A 19,684-nucleotide genomic window follows, 5' to 3' on the forward strand; every position below is an offset into this window, starting at 1 on the left:
CAGCCACAGGCACACTCAAATAGAAAGAGAAAAAGCCAACAAAAACCTGCATTAGTACTAGGACCTCTTAGAGGTTTGCTGCTATTAAGTGTAATTAAATCTGCATTTGTAAAGTGATTGCTAAATAGTATAGGAAAGCCTCCCTCTGGGCAGCAGGTTTGTTATGACATAGCCAAGACTGAAATATTCTGCCAATTTTATTAGGGCTCTGCACTTCTCTCCATGGAGCATTGGTATGATGATATTCAGACACGTCTTAGCTGTGAAACTTGGCATGCAAGGCTATTCTGCAAACTGGTGACAAAGTGCGTCAACTTCAATGCAAAGCCGTTTCTCCCGCTCTTTCTGGCTCTGGGCCTGGAATGACTTAGCCTGTCTCAAACTGGGCATGTCCAACTTGGCAGCAGCTCACAGTTAGTTACAGCCTTACCCTCCGGCCGACAGGATATTTGTTCTTAATGGGAAAATCAGTGCCAATAGTACTAAGTGGTTAAAGACTGTGTGTGTTCTTAAAATGTAAGATATTAGGAAGCATCTCTCTCTCTCTCTCTCTCTCTCTATATATATATATATATATATATATATATATATCAGAGTATGTATGTGTAAGCCATGTACAAAAGCATATAAAGCTGGCCCTCCATATCCACAGACTCTTTATCCATGGATTCAAGCATCCATGACTTTAAAATATTCAAAAAATATAAAAATTCCAAAAAAGCAAAACCTGATTTTGCTATTTTACTATTCATTGTATTTAATGGGACTTGAACATCCATGGATTTTGGTATCTACTGAGGATCCTGGAACCCAAACCCAGTGGATACCAAGGGCACATAGTTAAATACAGCAGATGAGTAAGAATTCTAAAATTCGTTAAGTTCATAGGCATCACTTAGGCCTGATCTATACAAATAGCCAAAGATTTATAACATATGAAACTTACTTAAATCTGCAGGGAGGAAAGCACATAATTGATCAATATTTATTCACATTATAAAATGCTTTCTGCACAAAGAAAAGGGTATTTCAAGAGAAGATGATCTTAGCCTCTTCTTCTTTCTTTATTTTATTTTATTTTATTTTTGGAAGAACAATCAAATATCAGAAATAAACTATTGTCCAGATTGAACTGAGGTAAAATATCTTGTTGAGAAATAATAACACTTTGCAGATGTACAGAGCTTTGTTGTAATAAGGATGAACCTGGAAATGATTGATGTTTCTTGAAAATAAAGGCATATCATGAAGTATGGGATCAAAACTATGGAAGGGTCCTTTCTGTTAAGGGACTTGAATTAAGATTAAAAATGAGTCATGCTTTTACAGTAGGTGAATAGGGCCTATCCAAGATCAGTCAACATGCTTTACAGCTCAGTGAAAATTTGAACACAGGTTCCTAGGTACAGTAACAATTCTTTATCCTATTGATGCCATTTGCTGTATAAGAAGGAGTACCTATTGAAGCTCTTACTGAAGATATTTTCATAATTCAGGGTGCATCTACACTGTAGAAATAATGCACTTTGACACCACTTTAACTACCATAGCTCTGTCCTACAGAATCTTGGGATCTGTAATTTTGTGAGGCATCAGCACTCTTGGCAGAAAAGGCTAAAGACCTTGTAAAACTACACATCCAGGATTACTATAGGATGGGGCTACAGCACTTAAAATGGTGTCAAAACTGCATTATTTCTACAATGTAGAGGCATCTTTATCTTCCTCTCCTGCCCCCTCCTCTTCTTCTTCCCCCTCTCTTTACATAGTCTAATGATACGTAAAGATAAAATTCAACCATCTATGTGTGTTTGTCAAACATCCAGCAGTTTCTCAGGCTCTGACCTCCACAACAGCCACATGCCAAAGCTGAACAAGTTTAAGAAATAGTGTGTTGAATGCACTGGAAAGAAAATGCCCAAGGGAGTAAACCATTAATAATAGCCAGCTGTGTTGTGACATATTGATCCTAATACAGCACTAACTGAGAATACTGGTATGTCTTTTCTTAATGGTTGAGATTATCAATGAATGAGATTATCTATTTTTACTTGTAATTTTTAATGATGTTTTTATTAATAACTTCCTGTGGATTTATTTCAAATACAGTTCCAAAACTGCAATTGTTTTAAAAAAGTAACTACTCTAAAGAAGAAGTTTTAAAGTTAGACTCTCTTGCAGACATATAGTCCACATTTCTTTATAAGGAAACCTTTACATTTATTAGAAAGTACCTCTTAGTATTCCTGCACTCAACAGACAGGCAATAAAATGTCTGTGAAGGAAAACCGCAGAAGTAAAAAACAAAGGAACTGAAGAATTTGCTAAAAAATATTCTAACAGATATGAAACCCTGATTATGTTCTGCTATGCAGAATTATTTCCTAGACCATTACAAAAATAAAGTTACTCCGTCTGTCAAAACACCTGTTCTCTATGTGAAAAGGGGGAAAAAAAGAACTTCAGTGTTTCCATTAGATTCCAGTCATTATATTTTATGTATAGGTTTGGAAATTACACCTTTAGGGCAAGTTCCGACAGTGGTCTTCTGCTGTCACAACATTGGAATCCAGTGGAATTGGGGGTGGGAAGTAACACAATTGCCATACATTTTGTGTGTTGTAAGTCCCCACCTGTAACTGAATGAGGTGTATAATCTCAGTAATAACTAAATTAGACACAGGGATGTAGCAAGGAGGTGGCAATGAGGACCCTATCCACCTGGGTAAGAATTCTGCTCTCCAAAGAAAATTTTCCTTCAGTCCCTACATTTCTAGCAAGATAGCAACCTCAGTTGATTATTTAAACTAGATATCCAAATAAAGAAAATGAAAGAAAGAAGAAGGAAATAGCAGAACCTTGCAAAACACTAACACTTCACAAACTTGCTAAAACATGTCACAAGGAAACTTTACCATGCACTGAATGCTGGAGGACTCACATTTTGTGTATCTGCAGCTGTGTGTGAAAATTCATTTTCAGTGTTGACACATGTGCTAAGACGATACATGCCTCCAATGCTTCACCAGAGGGAGAGTTAGTAATCAAAGAGTTAGTAATCTTGGCTTTTGAAAGTAATACGCTTGAAGGAATTTTTAAGTGGGCAGTTTCTCCTCAAGTTTTTAGAGAAATCAGACTTTATTAATAGTTCAAAACATTGATGCAGAAGGACTTGTACAATATGCATATAATGCCTGGTTATTGTTATTTAGTTTATTAATACTGTTTTGCATGTGGAAAACATTATATTTTAAACCGATTTTTAGAAGCCTCACAACATACTTCCAAATTAAAATGCATAAATTGTTGTTACTAGTATCATTATCTATGAAAATTGAAACTCCTTTTATAGTGGTAATGCCCAAACCTTTCTGCTTCCCCTCCAATTTCTGTCTCTGTTCCTGCCCCTGAAAATTGTTTTGCTTCACCCCTGTTTAGACACAGACACGAAGGGACTACACTACTTATACAACCTGAATTCCCCTCGTAGTAAGCTATGAGCTGTTTACATTACACAGGCCCAAAACTCTGAATTGGGTCTAGGCTGTTTGCATAACACCCAGACCCAATTTGGAGTTTCCACTCTTGTCCTGTATTTAAAAGGCTTACCTTTTGCTCCAGAAAACTTGGAGCAAAATGCAGTGATGATGACTAGCTGCCTTGCTACACTCTCCCTGCAAGTCCCTTCCAAGTAACTTTGTGAGTTGCTCTGAGGGCAGAACAAGCCTGGGCGACTCAGATTGACCTGTGCCTAGCAGCTGGATTTTATCCGGTAAGGGGAGATTCAGGGGAAATTTGGGGCCAGGATACCACAATTTTAGCAATATGAAGGCACACCTGGGAAGTAATTTGCTCTTTTGTTGTTAACTGCCCTCGAGTCGATCTCGACCCATGGCAACCCTGCTAATGAGACGTCTCCAAGACTCTGTGTCCTCCACTGCTCTGTTCAACCTCTGCAAACTTATACTCATGATCTCTGTAATAGAGTCCATCCATCTTGCATGTGGCCTTCCTCTCTTTCTACTTCCCTCTACCTTTTCTAGCATGTCCCAGCTCTTTGAGGTTTTCTGCTACTATTATGTTGTTATCTGCATATCTCAGATTGTTGATATTTCTTCCTCCTATTTTCACTCCTCCTTCTTCTGTGTCCATGTCTGCCATCCTTCCACTATGTTCTACATATAGGTTGAAAAAGTAGGGTGATAAGATGCAGCCTTGTCTGACTCCTTTGCCAATTGGGAACCATTCTGTTTCTCCATGTTCTGTTCTGACAGAAGCCTCTTGTCCTGAATATAGATTCCTCATCAAGACTATCAGATGTGTTGGCACTCCCATGTCTTTAAGGGCTTTCTATAGCCTTTCATGATCTATGCAGTCAAAGGCTTTGCTATAGCCTATAAATAACATGCTGATTTTTTTCTGGAATTCCTTGGTGCACTCCATTAACCATCATCTATTTGCAATGTGGTTCTGAGTGCCTCTTCCTTTCCTGAACCCAGCTTGAACCTCTGGGATTTCTCTCTCCATATATGGCTGGAGTCTATGTTGTAGAATTTTGAGCATGATTTTGCTTTCATGGGATATTAGTGCTATAGTTCTATAGTTGCTGCAATCTTTTGTGTCTCCTTTTTTGTGGATGACTATGTATATTAATCGTTTTCAGTCTGTCGGCCATCCGTTTTTTCCCCATATTAGTTGACATATGTTAGTTAGCACACTACAGTTGACTCTGTCAATGTGGACTGCAGCAGCTCAATAGGAATATCATATGTTCCTGGTGACTTGTTATTCGCCATTTCTCATATTCATAGCTACTACCTCATTTTTTAGAATTTGGAGTTCATCTTTATATGGTTCTTTGCTCCGTGTGTCCTTAATTCTGTCATTGCTTTTATATAGTTCTTCTGTGTATTACATCCATTGTCTTTTTATTCCTTCCTGGTCTTGAATTATATTATTTTTATTGTCATAGAGCATCCCAGTCCTTGGTTTGAACTTTCCTTTGTTTTCCCTGATCTTGTGGAATAGGTCTCTCATTCTCCTCTTTTTGTTGTTGTCTTCTATTTCTCTGCTCATTGTAGTATTTTTCTTTATCTTTATACACTCTTATTTTTGATATGTATAATTCATGATCTGTACCACAATCGGTGCCTGGTCTTGTCTTGGCCACCAGTATAGAGTTTCATCATCTTTTACTTCCAATTATATAATCTATTTGGTTTTTCTGTTGGCCATCTAGTGATGTCCATGTGTATAACCTTCTTTCTGGTTGGATGAAAAATGTGTTAACAATGAATAGATTGTTGGCTATCTATCAGGTGAAAACATGCTTTGTTTCTTATGCCTAATCCGAATCTGCCTGTTTTCAAATCCTCTTTGCTTCCGACTTTGGCACTCAAATCTCCAATAATCAGCTTGACATCCTGTGCTGGTGTGTTGTCAGTTTCTTCCTGTACTCCTTCATATAATCTATCAACTTTTTCTTTTCCGCATCTGTGGTTGGGGCATTTAGTTGAATTATGGTGATATTCATTGGTTTCCCATGTAGTCTTACTGGGATGATTGGGTCTGATTTTTCATTGTATTCTATGGCCTGTTACAAATGGGCCTTAAAGTACGCGACGAGCGCATACTAGGGTTAGGAAGGGGCAGTGCTTCTGCACCCCCCCAACCCTAGTACGCGCTCCGTGTGCACAAAATGGTGGCGGCCATTCCACACGGCCGCCGTCATTTTGACGTCTTGGAAGCATAGTGTCCAGACGTGTCGCGGTGGAAGTGACGCCGCGAAAGCGCACCTTGCGCTTTGCGGCACCACTTCCGGGCCCTAGGAAGGAGCGTGATTTCCACGCTCCTTCCTCGGAGCTTCCAGGAGCCCCGCGGTGTGGCAGCTGCGGCTCCCGGATGCTGCAAGTGGCGGCAGCGGGAGACCGCCACAACCCGGTGGTTTGTAACCCGCCTATGACTGGTTTCGCTATACCCTATGCATCTCTTTTTAACTGTATGTTTTTTTACTGTTGTAATCCGCTTTGATTCCCTGAGATTAAGCAGAATATAAATTATTATTACTATTATTATTATTATTATTATTACTATCATTATCCTTTCTTCATATAAAAGCTACCCTTTTCTTTGTGTCTTTTCTTTGTGTCTGAGTAAAAGACTGTGTGGTTGTCTGATTCAAAGTGACCCATTCCTGTCCATTTTAATTCACTCACCCCCAGTACTGCTATGTTCATCCATTCCATTTCCATTTTTACTATGTCTGGCGTCTCACATTCCAAGTCCCTATTTTATGTGTAGTGTTGCTTCTGATTGCATTTGTCTTTCTGAGTGTGTGTCTACTACTTGCCTCACCATCTTTATTTTTAACTACTCTCTGTTAGTGCTCTGATCCTGCCTGTGTCTCACTTGAAATGTCTCATCATAGGGTTTACTAGATGAGGGAGTTGGGCAAGGAGGTTCTTAGGATAGCAAAATGAAGTACAAAATTGATTCCTCATCATTGTACAGATTGTCATCCTAAACCATGGACTACTAGGAACCCTTACCAGAGCCTGCCTGGACTACTCAGAAACTCCTGCAACAGATGTCTAAAATGAAATTAATAGTGATTAACATAGATGCAGATTGAGGAGGATTCATGCTAGATTGGTGCCCCTCAGCTACGATTTATGACTCTTAATGTGGTGCTCGTTTCTCACTGACACATTCTTCAGTCTCCTTGGTTTACCTCAATGCCAAAGACCTTTGGCAAGGAGGAATTGAATTACTTATTTCAGGTTTTTAGTAAAATGGTCTTCAATGACAAACTTTTGAGGACTTTAAACAACCTATATAACAGAAACAGCAGTGATGCACATTGATCAATTGTATTCCATGCCTGTAACCTTATCTCATGGCACAAAGCAGGATTGTCTACTTTCTCCATTGCTTTTTGCTATACCTATAAAGTCTCTCACATCTCAAATTCAGGGAAATTATTATTACTGCATATTAAAGGGCCCGCCATCAAAGGACACCAACAAAAATCTCCCTTTTTGCAGATTTCATGTTGTTATCGGAGGGGGGGGGGAGGATTTGAAACCTCATATACATATGCAATGTACCTTTGGACATAATTGGTTTATTTACTGGTTTGAAAACTGATTTTCATAAATCCACTATCATGTGTCTGAACCCACAATTAATGAAGCAAAGGAAATGGCAAATCATTATAGCCTTTAAGTTGAATTCATCTGGTTTCCAATACTATCTCTCATAATCACAAAATGGTGACCAGGTGGGTGTAAATAAAGATTAAATTATGGTCACAATTGAAACCATCCATGCTTGGTCAAATAGCTCTTTTGAAGATGTTTCTTATGCCAAAACTAGTTTCCTTTTTCTTATTTCGCAGTCCATGATTAACAAATTTAATTTTGACAGTTACAAAGAACACTAGATTTACAAGATTATCTAGCTATAGATCTAGTGTAACTGGTGGTTTGGTGACTCCAGATGTCAGAATTTATTTTTCAGCCTTTCAGTTAACCCAGTTTATCCAAGTAATTCAGCATGACCCTACAAACAAAAAAGTGAATGTACAACTTAATATGAATTTACTATAGCAAGAGACCTACCTTTTTCTTCATTATCTAGTAAGACTCTGAAAGGGTCATTAATCCATTTTAAAGAAAGTCTTGGGAAATCTGGAAACAATGTTAAGTTGTCCTTACCCCTTAGCCCATCCTCTATCTTCCCCTTTTGTCTCCCACACTGCCATTTACTTATCAGAGAAACCAGTACAATATAAAGTGTGGGAAAGGTTTTTTGTTTTTTATTTTAGAATAAGTGACCTGTTTATACACAGTAATCAAAAGCAAGGAAACACTAGACAACTTGTGTACGTTCATACTAATTGGTTGCAACTAGACTAAGGGGCTGTGCAGAAAGGCAGCTACACGCTGCCCATTTTTTACCCAGAAGGAAGCCTTGGCAACCACACACTGCAGCCTCTGGAGGGACCAAAAAGAATCCGCTTCTGGGCAGGTACTTTTTGCATCCCAGAAGGGGCACCATAGGCACACTTGTGCACCATGATGATGCCATTTGGGCATTGCACACAATGAGTGTCATCATGGCACATGCCGTGTAAACAGGTACATGCCAAGATAGCACCCTGGTGACATGGTGAGGGTTCAGAGTGTCCGAATGCTCAGCCCTCACCGTGCCTACAGGAGGCACAAAGTGCCAGTCAGTAGAGCCCCTAAGTAACTATTTTGCTAAGCATTTAGTTTCTAAAAACAAAATTCCATGCTCATTGAATTGTATTGAAATTGATAATTTTTCCATTAGGAATTGCAGTCAAAATTTATAAATGGTTAATGATCTCAGTTTATGGTAAGAGGCTGGATGTGAAAGATATATGGGAAACAGAATTAGCAATACAAATGTAAAAGAGTGACTGGTCTTGCATTTGGACCACTCACTATTAAGTCTAAATCTGTTCTCACCAAGCAAAATGTACTTAAGGTTATCTACAATTAGCATTTAACCCCCGTGAAACTAGCTAGAACTGTAAGGGAAATTACCCCAGGGAGGAAGGAATTGTAGCTTAAAAGATGCTTGTATCCATATGTGGATTGATTGCCCCATTGTGCAGGATTTTAAAAACTAAAATTTTAAAACAGATATCCATAATAACTACCAGTAAGCAAGAACTTCAATAACATAAGGGTATGGTTTTACCATGCCTCTTTATTATGGACAACAAGAAATTACAGTAGAACAAAGTTATTACTTTTCTTCGGACTGCTTCTAAAATGACCATTATGAAACACTGGAAGCAAACTTAGGCCTGTCCAGATGGGCCATTTTGTACGTACTCTGTACGTACTAGGGTTGCCTGGGGGCATCTCTTTTAGACACCCGCAACTCTAGTACGTACGGAGTACATACAAAATGGCAGTGCCCTGTTCACACAGGCGCCACCATTTTGATGTAACGGCCACGTCGCGTCCAAACAGTGCTACACGGCTGTTATGTCTTGGCGCCACCGAAAGGCGCTTGTGGTGCCCTTTCAGCAGCGCCAGAAGGAGCTCTGTTTTGGAGCTCCTTCTGCCACATGTATCACTGGTGCAGCCTTTAAACTGCCGCACCAGCGATACAGAGAGAAAGGGGCCGAGCGGCCCCTTTCTCCATTTCCCTGCCACTGTTGGGGTGTCCTTGGGGCATGAAGCCCCAAGGACACCCCTTTCCAGGCCACAGGGAAGTGGCCTTCTGCCGCTTCTCCGAGGCCAGGAAAAGCGGCAGATCGGGGCCTCCAGGGCTGCCGCTGTGGCAGCTCAGGCCCCGATTCAAAGGGGCGGTCTGTACATCACCTTAACTCCCCATGGAAGATTGATGGGAAAAAGTTTGGGACCCCCATCTCATGGAAAAATTGTCACACAGCATGATGGTGATTAAAGGCCTTGTTATTTTTAATCACATTTTGGTCTCCCTTTAAAGACTACACCAATAGTAATGCTGGTTTCTTTCATTCACCTTTCCATTAAACTCTCTTCTAGAAAGTGTGCTGACATCTCTGGTATCTCACCTTAAACATAAGCCTCTAATATATATTTCACTCTTCTTGTATCCCATGTATTTGCTTATCTTTTTTGACTGTTGTCAATGAGTTTGTTAAATAATTAAAAAAAATAAGTAACAGTCAGATATAGCACATCCTTATACAGATAGCTTGAAACGTTCAAACTCTCTCAGTAATGGGATCAATCTCAGGAAGAAAGGGAAGTATGAAAAGTGATAACCACAAAATTAGATTTCCGTTCCCCTTGAAACATCTCCTGGGAATATTCTGAGTGAAGCTGCTCATGGGGTGGGGATGCTGATAAGGTATTTTTGGTAACTCAGCATCCCATTGGAAGTCTTGCTATCTTTCTGATTAAGTGTTCACTGACCAGAATGACTCAATTTATCTTTCTGATTCCTTGATATAACAGAAGAGGTCATGGGAAGGTTTAGATTTCTTTTCCCTAACCAGGCTGCTCATATACAACTATAAAAGTATTCTGTAAAGAGAACACAAGCCTGGTAAAGAACTTAGACATTATTCAGAGGCTTAAGTAGCAGATAATTTCACAAAGTCCTGTAATTACTTTTAGTTTTTTTATTCACTTCCTGGTCTTAAAATACATTGTAATATCCCAGATTCCAATCTATTGTCTACTCAAGTGTGCTGAAGACTGAATGCCTTGTCTCAAAGTAATACAAAAACAAATCCTCAGTGTCTTCACTCACTTTGAATATAAATTTCGGTTGACTCAAACTAAACATGCTGATGTCCCAATAATATCAATGGTACAGTTTTACTTGCTTAACTTACATGTTGCAAAAAGATTTAGCTAAACTATTCAATGGCTGTTAAGAACAATGTCCCTCATTCCTTTCTCACATACAAAACTTAAGAAAACTGCTATCACCTCTTCCTCAATGAGAAATGTGATTATCTCAGTATGTTGAGATATACTGCCAACTGCCTTGAGCTTTTTGAAGCTTGAAAAGAATGCTTTCTTGGTGCCAAGTGATTCCTTTTCATTAGCAAGTGAAGATTTGTTGTTAGGACCACAGCTGTGAAAGGGGTAAAAGTCTCCTTCTACTTTGTTTTGATTCTAGTGGCAGCTGGTCACTTCCACAGGTGAGGCATTGAATTTGCTTCTGGTTGTAGGCCAAATATGTAAGGAACAATCCAAGGAAATCTATCTTCCAAATAGGTTCAATATACTGCATGATTTTTTTAAAGTTTGGATTAACCCCAGATTCAACACCTATTTGGGACTCCACTGATGGCATGCACACAATAGGTTTGTAAATAAGGCACACCTACATAGGTTCCCCACCAATACACACCCAAATACACAAAGCAGTCTCTGAAATGTATACTTCCTTTTCCTTCTCTTTCTCCTTTTCCCATGCTTGATATTTGGGTAGAATTTTAACAAACATAAACCTTTAGGCTATTTATACTTGAATCTTGAATGTTTGTTAGAATACCTGAGCACTTGTATACCTCAGCACATTCTCCAACTTGCTCTGTAAAAAAAGCTGAATAAAATGCATGTTGGGATTTGCCTCGAGGCGATTGCTATCTCGCCCCATGCTCTGGCAAAAGTCCCATTTGCATCAAGTCTGGATGGAACAGCAAATTGCAAATTAATACGAAAGGCTGCATTTTACCTGCTAACAAACTGATGTGTATAGGATAACTTTGCCAGCCTGCTATATGCTTATAAACCACTTAGGTTTCGTATCAATCAGCCAATCTTTGTAGTCCCAGGTCAGTTCCAGCTGAGCCATTTCTGATAAATGTACTTCAAAGTTCTCAGGCGAAAGTGGAAAGGGAATGCATGCACAGGAAGTGTTGAAAGGGAGCGAAAGATTACTGGAACTATAAGATGCAGTTGCTTAGCAATGTGTATATGTTGTCAACAAACATACTTCAGAAGCGCTTACTATGAAACTCCATGTGCCTCACTGTAGGAATTCCAATTTTCGAAGCTACTTTGATTCTGTCTTCTCTTTCTCTCCCATAGGAAATGTTAGGATGAAGCACCTTCACTAAAGGAAGTCTAAAATTTCCCGTCAATTAAAATTTGGCACAAAGTATCAATTGTGGAAGCAGAACTTGCCAAGTTCCCTTTTCAAAGAAACCTCTGACACCCTTACAGGATCTTGAACTAGGGAAATCAGTTAATCAGGAAGGGCTGCCTAAGTGAGACAGGAAGCAATAGGTGGGTTTTCTTACAACAGAGACTATGCTGTTCTGCCAGAAAGTAGATAGGAAGATCTCTTGTTACTTGCCACATCTCCATATTTGGAACAGAAACTTCCCAGATATCTACAATTGCCTTTTTCTTCACACTGCAGGGAACTATTGAAAGAGTCAATTTGAAATCAAGATAGCAACACTGGATATTGAACACGGCAATTATACAGCTTTCTTGTCAGACTAACTTTGTGAGGTTTTTTGTTTTGTTTTTATTGTGTTTTGCTTTTTGCTCACCAAAGAAAGCAAATGCATCTGAATGAAAGTTCTGGAATTACTAACATTACTAAAAAAAATAGTGCACCAGGATTGTGATTATGCAGAAGTGCTAGATAGGATAAGTATTTCAGGAGAGCAGACCCACTCCATTGTGTGTGTGCATCTGTGGATGTGTTTAAGGGAACAGACAAACATTTTCAACCTCCTTTTTATAATACCAAAACTAGATTGGTAGGAGGGTCAGAATTAACTAAAAGAAGTATTTATTCACACAGCACAGACTATCTAAAATACTGTACCTCCTTGCCTGATTTTTAAGATCTTTAGCAGAAGATCAGGACCCAGGAGAGAGCTTTCTTGGTGGCTGATCTCAAATTGTGGAATCTTGGCTGGCCATTTGTCTGTTGTCTTTATACTGGTCGGGGAAGACTTTTGTTATTTAGACAAACCTTGTGCTCTCAGTTTACTATGGCAGAATGTTCTTTTAATGGAGTGTATTATATTTTTATCCGTTTAAATATGCTTTTAAATTGTTTTAATTTAGCAGCCACAGCTGCTGGACAAACATCTTCTAGAATGCTATACAAACCTATTCTAGAACACAGCCTCATAGCCTAAAAAATCTATGGATGTCAGCTGTGAAAGCCTTCGACCTCACAACAAACACGTTATACCTGAATAGATGTGCTACCTCCCCATAGGATCAAAGCTTTTGCTGCTACTGGAAAACCAAGATTGACTGCTAATCATAGTTTACTGTTTTTCCCCATCCCAAGACCGTAATCTTCATGGCTGGTAAGGAATAAAAAGCAGTGTCAGCCACAGATTGTAGATTGGCCCCTCTGGGGTTCACCAGAAAGTCATGATACCAAACAGAATCACCCCTTTGGGTCACAATTTCACGAAGACCAAGGAGCAGCATACCAATCTTGGCTTGAGCAGGGGACACAGATCCACTCAATCACATTACAGTATTATAGCCCTATATTCCTCTTGAACTGCTATGGCAACTTTCTGTGGAATTCTGGAGTTTGCAATTTTACCAAGGCCTAAATTCTGGCTGAGAATTTTAAATGCTCCTGTCTCAACTGCAAATCCCAGGTTTCCATAACCTGTTGTCATGACAGTTAAAGTAGAATATAGCACTACAATGATATAATGTGATAGGATACCTTGGGTGGGAGTAGGAATGAAAAGATTATTCAGAAATAATTCAAAACAGTAGAAAACATGTTTGTTTGTTTTTTTAGTTTAATGAAATGCCAATGAGGTGAACGGATGACAACCTTTGCAGTTCAAGACTTATTCTGTGCAAAATTTCATCATGGTTGTTTTGTTTTGTTTTGTTTTACAGAAAGCAATATTTTCTCTGCAGGAAGCCACATTTTCTACACATAAAATTATTCTCTATACAGAACATGTTTTTTCCTGTGTAGAAAATGCTATTTTTTGTGCAAACCAATCATATGCAAATTTTTCACAAAACATGTCCTAAATTGTGAATAGACTCCATTAATCATTTGACCTTTGAACACTTTCTTGCAGCAGGAAGAATATTGCTAAAATTACTCCTTGCTTCCTTTGAGAAGAAAATTAAGAAAGAATCACATCCCTAGGTAGGAGACAGAATCTGGTAAAATAGGAAACAATGGCCCGTTACAAACGGGCCGTTTTGTGCATGCGGAGCACGCACTAGGGTTAGAAAGGGGCGGTGTTTCCGCACCCCCTAACCCTAATGCGCGCTCTGCACGCACAAAATGGTGGCGGCCATTCCACACGGCCGCCGCCATGAGGACGTACCAACCGTGCCGCGTCTATATGGGGCGGCGCGGAAGTGACGTCCTCACTCTGCACCAGGGCGTCTAGTGCACCCTTAGCGCGGAGCAGGAAGGAGCTCCGTTTCGCAGCTCCTTCCTGGTTTGGTCTACTGGGCGCAGCCTTCACACGGCTGCACCCAGCAGACCAAAGGAGAAAGGGGCCAAGCGGCCCCTTTCTCCTCCTCCCCGCCGCTGTGGGGTGTCCTTGGGGCTTGAAGCCCCAGGGACACCCCTTTTCAGGCTGCGGAGAAGTGGCCTTTTGCCGCTTCCCCGCAGCCTGAAAAGCAGTGGATCGGGGCCTCAGCGGCTGCCGTTCTAGCCACTGAGGCCCCGATATACCGGGGAAAGGGGCGGGTAAAGCCCACCCCAAATGGGCGGTCTGTAAGCCGCCAATATGCCTTTATTAGTGTAATCTCAGACAGAGAGAGGTATAGTGCTGGAGGTTCTTACTGTCAGGAAGGGAAAGGAGAGATAGATATTTCAGACCTATCCCATCTTTCAGTCCTCCCTCCATCCTTCAAGATCCAGGTTGCCCTATCAGCATGCCTTTTGGAATGTTGCTGTTGTGTTTGCCTGCCAGATCAGTCTACAATAAAACAACTATTATACATGACCTGGATGGTTGAACTTGGTGAAATTGATCTATTCTATCTTTGTCCACTTGAATACTCAGTGCCAAGCTAGAATTGGGAGGCTACTTTGTTTGCTAGCAATAGCAACTCATGAGGAGTTATTGATGGCCATTTGGGTGGTCTCTCAGAGTCTTTCATTTTTATGATTTCCTTTCATCTTTTTGAATAGCCTGCCTTAATTTTCTGTTTGCCGTTCTGGCTAATTTGCTTAGTTCTCTATGAGTAGCAGAACATACTACCCATGCCCCAGTTCTCTCTAGTTGCTAGATATCAGGTAGAAGACACTGTAACTTAAAATCAATTGCTAGTACCAAAAAGATTAGATCAATAAATTTACATAAGTGTTGACTTACTGCACAGCACCTGATTCAATGAGTTTATTCTAGCTGGGACTATTGGTTGGATTTAGGATAATGTGTACTAAAATCCCAGGATACAGAGAGGTCAATGGTTATACTAAAGAGAGATTAAGTGCATTTCTCGTACATTGGATGCCCATCTATATTTCACTTCTCTCTAATTCCTGGATGCCGAACCAGATTTCCTACTTCTTTTCCCCTCACAAAGCCCCAAGTAGCATCTTTTACTTCCTTTTTCATACTTTCTCTTCTGTGCTTTCCAAAATGAAAGGTGAGATGTTTGGGTTTTTCCATATTTATCAATCTGTGGCATAATTTTGCCACTTCGAATGTCAAGACCCCAGACTATATCAGTTTCATAGTGCTGTGTGATTGACATCATTGTAGAGGGAACCATTTAGACTCCAACAGAGAGAAAATACAGCATACTCTCTAGTATTGTTACAAAAGAAACCTTTAGACTTAGGTCATGTTTGAGGTTACCAGTGGGGTTCATAAGAGCGACATACAGTTAATATACATTTCAAATAAGCAATGCAGCTGTTGCAGCTGGTGCTTTGCTATGGAATTTTAGTTTTCAGTGTGGAATTGGCTGTACCTCGAGATTAATAATCACATATTTTAAACAAAAACTATGGCTACAAAAACCCCAAGAATCTGATTTATGGAGTTCCAGGCAATTACTAATTTGAAATATCTGCTATCTTAATATGAATATCCTGATATTCATATTATATGGCATATAGGCCAATTTCTATTCAGGTCTTAATGAAATTTTGTTAAGATATTCTTGACCACCTGTGTCAGTTTTAGAAACCTTGTAAATAGTAATACATTCAAAATAATTGTGAAGAGCTTTATTAAGAAACAGAGAAATGTAACATCTTATTTAATTGGTCCTACTTTAAAACCAAATAAACAAAGCCTATGATTAAAAGGGGGTTAATTCCCAACATCCTGTTCTGGATTTTAGTGGAAAATGTTAGAGATGAATTAAGTCCAAAACAACAGATTAATATTTAAAGACCAAAGGCTTTAGTAGTATGTGTATAGATTGCATATGAACATTCAGATCTCCTGCCTCTACTCAGGCAACTTTATTATCTTCTCACCACTCTTACTCCTCACATAAGTCAATTTTTATTTTATTTTAAACATACCCCCCCCCCCCGGCACACACACAGAGAGACATGAAGAGAATCAACAGTTCACTGGGGAGTGGATTATGGTTAGTGAACCCATTTTCACTTGTGACCTGAAATAGTATTAGGGGACAGACCTTAGCAGCTGCCATTATGAATATTTTAGCAAACCATCTCTGAACATCAAGCCACTGATATATACACTTGGGGATTTGTTCCTACTATTGCAAGCATAGTGATTTCCCCTTTGGCCTATATGGAATGTGTTCATTTTCCGTGTGATTAGTAAGTGTTTCACATCCTTCACCCCATCCCCATTTCCAATTTGCAGTCAAGTTTATCCCCAATAGATCATGAAAAAGGTGCGGGAACGGGGGAAGAAAGAGTGATAGGAAGAGAAAGACTGCATAAAATAACTGTTTTCTTTTCTATGCCCCCCCCCCCCCGTCCACTTTCATAAACCACAATAGGAGAAAATTAACATCACTTAAGCATCAATGTGTTCTTGACAGAGAAGACCCCTGAGGCCTTCATGGCAACTTCTTGACATTAATGAGGCTTATTCCATTCACAATGGTCTACCTATTCAGTGTGCCCTGCAAATTGAGGGTCTCAGTCATTAGAGAAATGAGGTCAAACTTTTAAGAGCCCTTAAATAAGGGGGAAATTATATACTCATTCTGCTACATGTAAACCTAGCCACACAAGTTTACGGGGGGAGGGGGTGTAAGAGAAAAAAAACAACTCTTGAAGCCAACTCTGTTGAAACCAACAGATAAGTAAAGGGGGGGGGAGGGAACTCAAAGCTTTAAAATTTAAAAAGGGAGTTTATGAAATATTGAATAGCTTTACAAAAAGAGACAAGGGGGAAAAAACTCATAAAGATTTGTACTTACCAGAATATCTTTTCCAGCCCACTTGCACTCGTCCCTACGGGTATGAGATACAGGCCAAACAATCTAAAGATGCAAAATAAAAATCACATTATGTCATTTTATGCTTCAACAATTTGGAATTGTATGCAATGTCCTGAAAATGCTTAGCACCCAGTATCTCCCCCCCCCCCGCTAACTAAAATTTATATATATATATATATATATATATATATATATATATAGGTTCTAAAATATCAATATATATATTTTGCCACACTGGACTGATGCTGAGAATGTAAAGAATAAAGTACTCATGAATGTGATATTGTTTCTTGTTTACTTTTTACAGGCTTTCACAACAACTGAAGGCCACGTGGAACCAAGAAATCAGCCTTGCCATTCAATAGAGCAAGTGGCTCAGAAAAAACAATGTTATGATCATAGGGTAGGATATTAACATTGTACTGGAATACACCTTTCCATCATTACATTTTAATCACCATTCTTAGAGCTATGTTTACAGGGATATCCAGACAATAGTGGGAGCTATTCATGCCCTATTTGTAGGGTGACTGCTAATTCCATGGCTTATTTTAGAAACAAAATGTTGGACCACAGGATCCCCCCCTCCATTTAAGCCATGAAAGCAGGAGTGGAGAAGCCGTCACCCATCCAGTGCTGTAGTACTCCAGCACACATTAGTCCCAGCCATTTTGGTCAGAATATAATGTCCTGGGTAATGGGATTAATAGTACAACAACAACTGGAGGCCCACAGGTTACCCAGTCCTACATGAAAGCAATTCTGAGGTTCTTGTGACTTGTAAGATTTACTGCTATTAATTATACAGAGATTCACAATCACACTGCAGATTTTGTTCATTTATTAGTTATCTTGGAACATCCATTTCATTTTCTAAAGCAACAGCCCAAAGACCCTCTTAGTGAATTATTCATGTCTTTCAAAAAGCTTTCAGGAATTGCATATAGAATAAAACATGATTTTCAAATAATGTCAGGCTAACATCCAGTCTGCAGTCTTGATAATGCAATATGAATGGCAACCTGACTGAATTGTAACCTTAGTTTTAAACCAGTTTGCTGATAAAGCAGGGGAATGCTTACTTAGAAAAATATGATAAATTAAGTCAAATTTAGGGGAAGGGGTATACTGAAGTTTGGTCTTTTGATTTAAAAAACAAACGCTCTCAAGTTTGAAATCTTCTGATATTTAGAATAAAAAGAAAATTGTCCTGTAAGCCTATAAACTAAGTTGACATTTTCATGCAAAGAAGAAGAGGAGGAAGGAAGGAAGGAAGGAAGGAAGGAAGGAAGGAAGGAAGGAAGATATTGCTTTGGATTAGAAAGTGTCAAGAAGAAGAAAACTGTGGCATGAAAATGTTTGGAACAAAATCAGGAGAAATTGCTAGTCTGGAGGAGCCCAAATATATGATGGTCACAGGTTTACATGACTTCAAAAGAAGAGAACAATTTGAAACATAGCTATATCAACAGTTAGTAGCCATATTTGCTAAAATAAAAGAATTCCATGGTTAGATGCAGTTGCTGATGCATGCGTTCAAGCCATTTCTAATTTATGGTTACCCTAGGGTGAACCTATCATGGGACTTTCTCAGCAAGATTTGTTCAAAGGTGAAATAAATTTGAGCATTTATTCCTTCTGAGGCTGAGCTGCCTAAGATCAGCCTAAGATCAGCCAGCAGGAACTAGAACCCTGGTCTGCAGGGTCATAGTCCAGTGCTCAAAGTGCTACACTACATAGAGATCCCTGAAATCAGATGCCAACTGTGCCCTGGTTTTAGGTTTCCAAAACCTAAATATAATTGATACTTCCAACTAGAATAGACCCATTAAATCCACAGGATTTACAAAAATGATGACTTCTCATCCAATATTTTATTCAATACGTTTATTCTAGTTGGAACCAGAACCTAATTTTAGGCCCAAACTCACATGTTGCAGTTTGCAACCACTGAAAACAAGATTCTGAATTATTGTATATACTTGTGTATAAATCATCATAATATATAAGTGAAGGGCATATTTTAGGACTAAAATTATAGATTTTGATATGACCCAGGGTAAAACCTAGAGACATACCACAAAGTATGTGAAGGATTAAGTAAAGGAAAACAATGAAAAAGAATGGACAGGGGCAATGTGTCCCTGTTGGTCCTGCTAGATCTCTCAGCGGCTTTCAGTACCATTGGCCATGGTATCCTTCTGAGCCATCTTTCTGAGATAGGACTTGGGGGCACTGTTATGCAGTGGCTTCGGTCTCTTTTGGAAGGACAGACTCAGAAGGTGGACTCATGTTTGACTCCTTGGCCATTGGCCTATGGGGTCCCACAGGGTTCTGTTTTGTCCCCATGTTGTTCAACATCTACATGAAACCTCTGGGAGAGGTCATCCGGAGTTTTGGGGTGCAATGTCATCAGTATGTGGATGGCATCCAACTCTAGCTCTCCTTTCCATCCAACTCCAAAGAAGCCGTCTCTGTGCTGAACCAGTGTCTGCTGTCAGTAAAGAATGGATGAGGGCAAACAAACTGAAGCTTAATTCAGACAAGATGGGGGTGCTCCTGGTCAGTCGTAAGGCAGGAAATTGGGGCTGTGCCTGAGCTCAATAGGGTTACACTTCCCTGAAATCTTAGGCTCGCAGTTTGGGTGTGTTCCTGGACTCCACTCTGAGCCTGGATGCCCATGTTTCAGCAGTGGCCAGGAGCGCATTTGCACAATTAAAACTAGAGCACCAGCTACACCCATTTGTTGAGATGTCAGATCTGGCTACAGTGACACATGCTTTGTTTACATCCTG

The 19,684-nt window shown here is 39.6% G+C and overlaps 1 protein-coding gene across 2 annotated transcripts in view; it reads right to left on the reverse strand.

Annotated features, from left to right (window-relative positions):
* LOC149312620 (semaphorin-3A) overlaps positions 1-19,684 on the reverse strand; it is a 221,756-nt gene that overhangs the window by 110,662 nt on the left and 91,410 nt on the right. For both annotated transcript variants that reach the window (XM_089525014.1, XM_089525015.1), the window contains exon 3: positions 16,869-16,931. In XM_089525014.1, the coding sequence (XP_089381140.1) occupies positions 16,869-16,931 (63 nt within the window). The remainder of the gene's footprint in view (positions 1-16,868; positions 16,932-19,684) is intronic.

Source organism: Sceloporus occidentalis, unplaced genomic scaffold (genome assembly GCF_023333645.1).
Source record: "Sceloporus occidentalis isolate IW3139 unplaced genomic scaffold, rSceOcc1.0.p SCAF_5, whole genome shotgun sequence".
NCBI classification, from domain to species: Eukaryota; Metazoa; Chordata; class Lepidosauria; order Squamata; family Phrynosomatidae; genus Sceloporus; species Sceloporus occidentalis.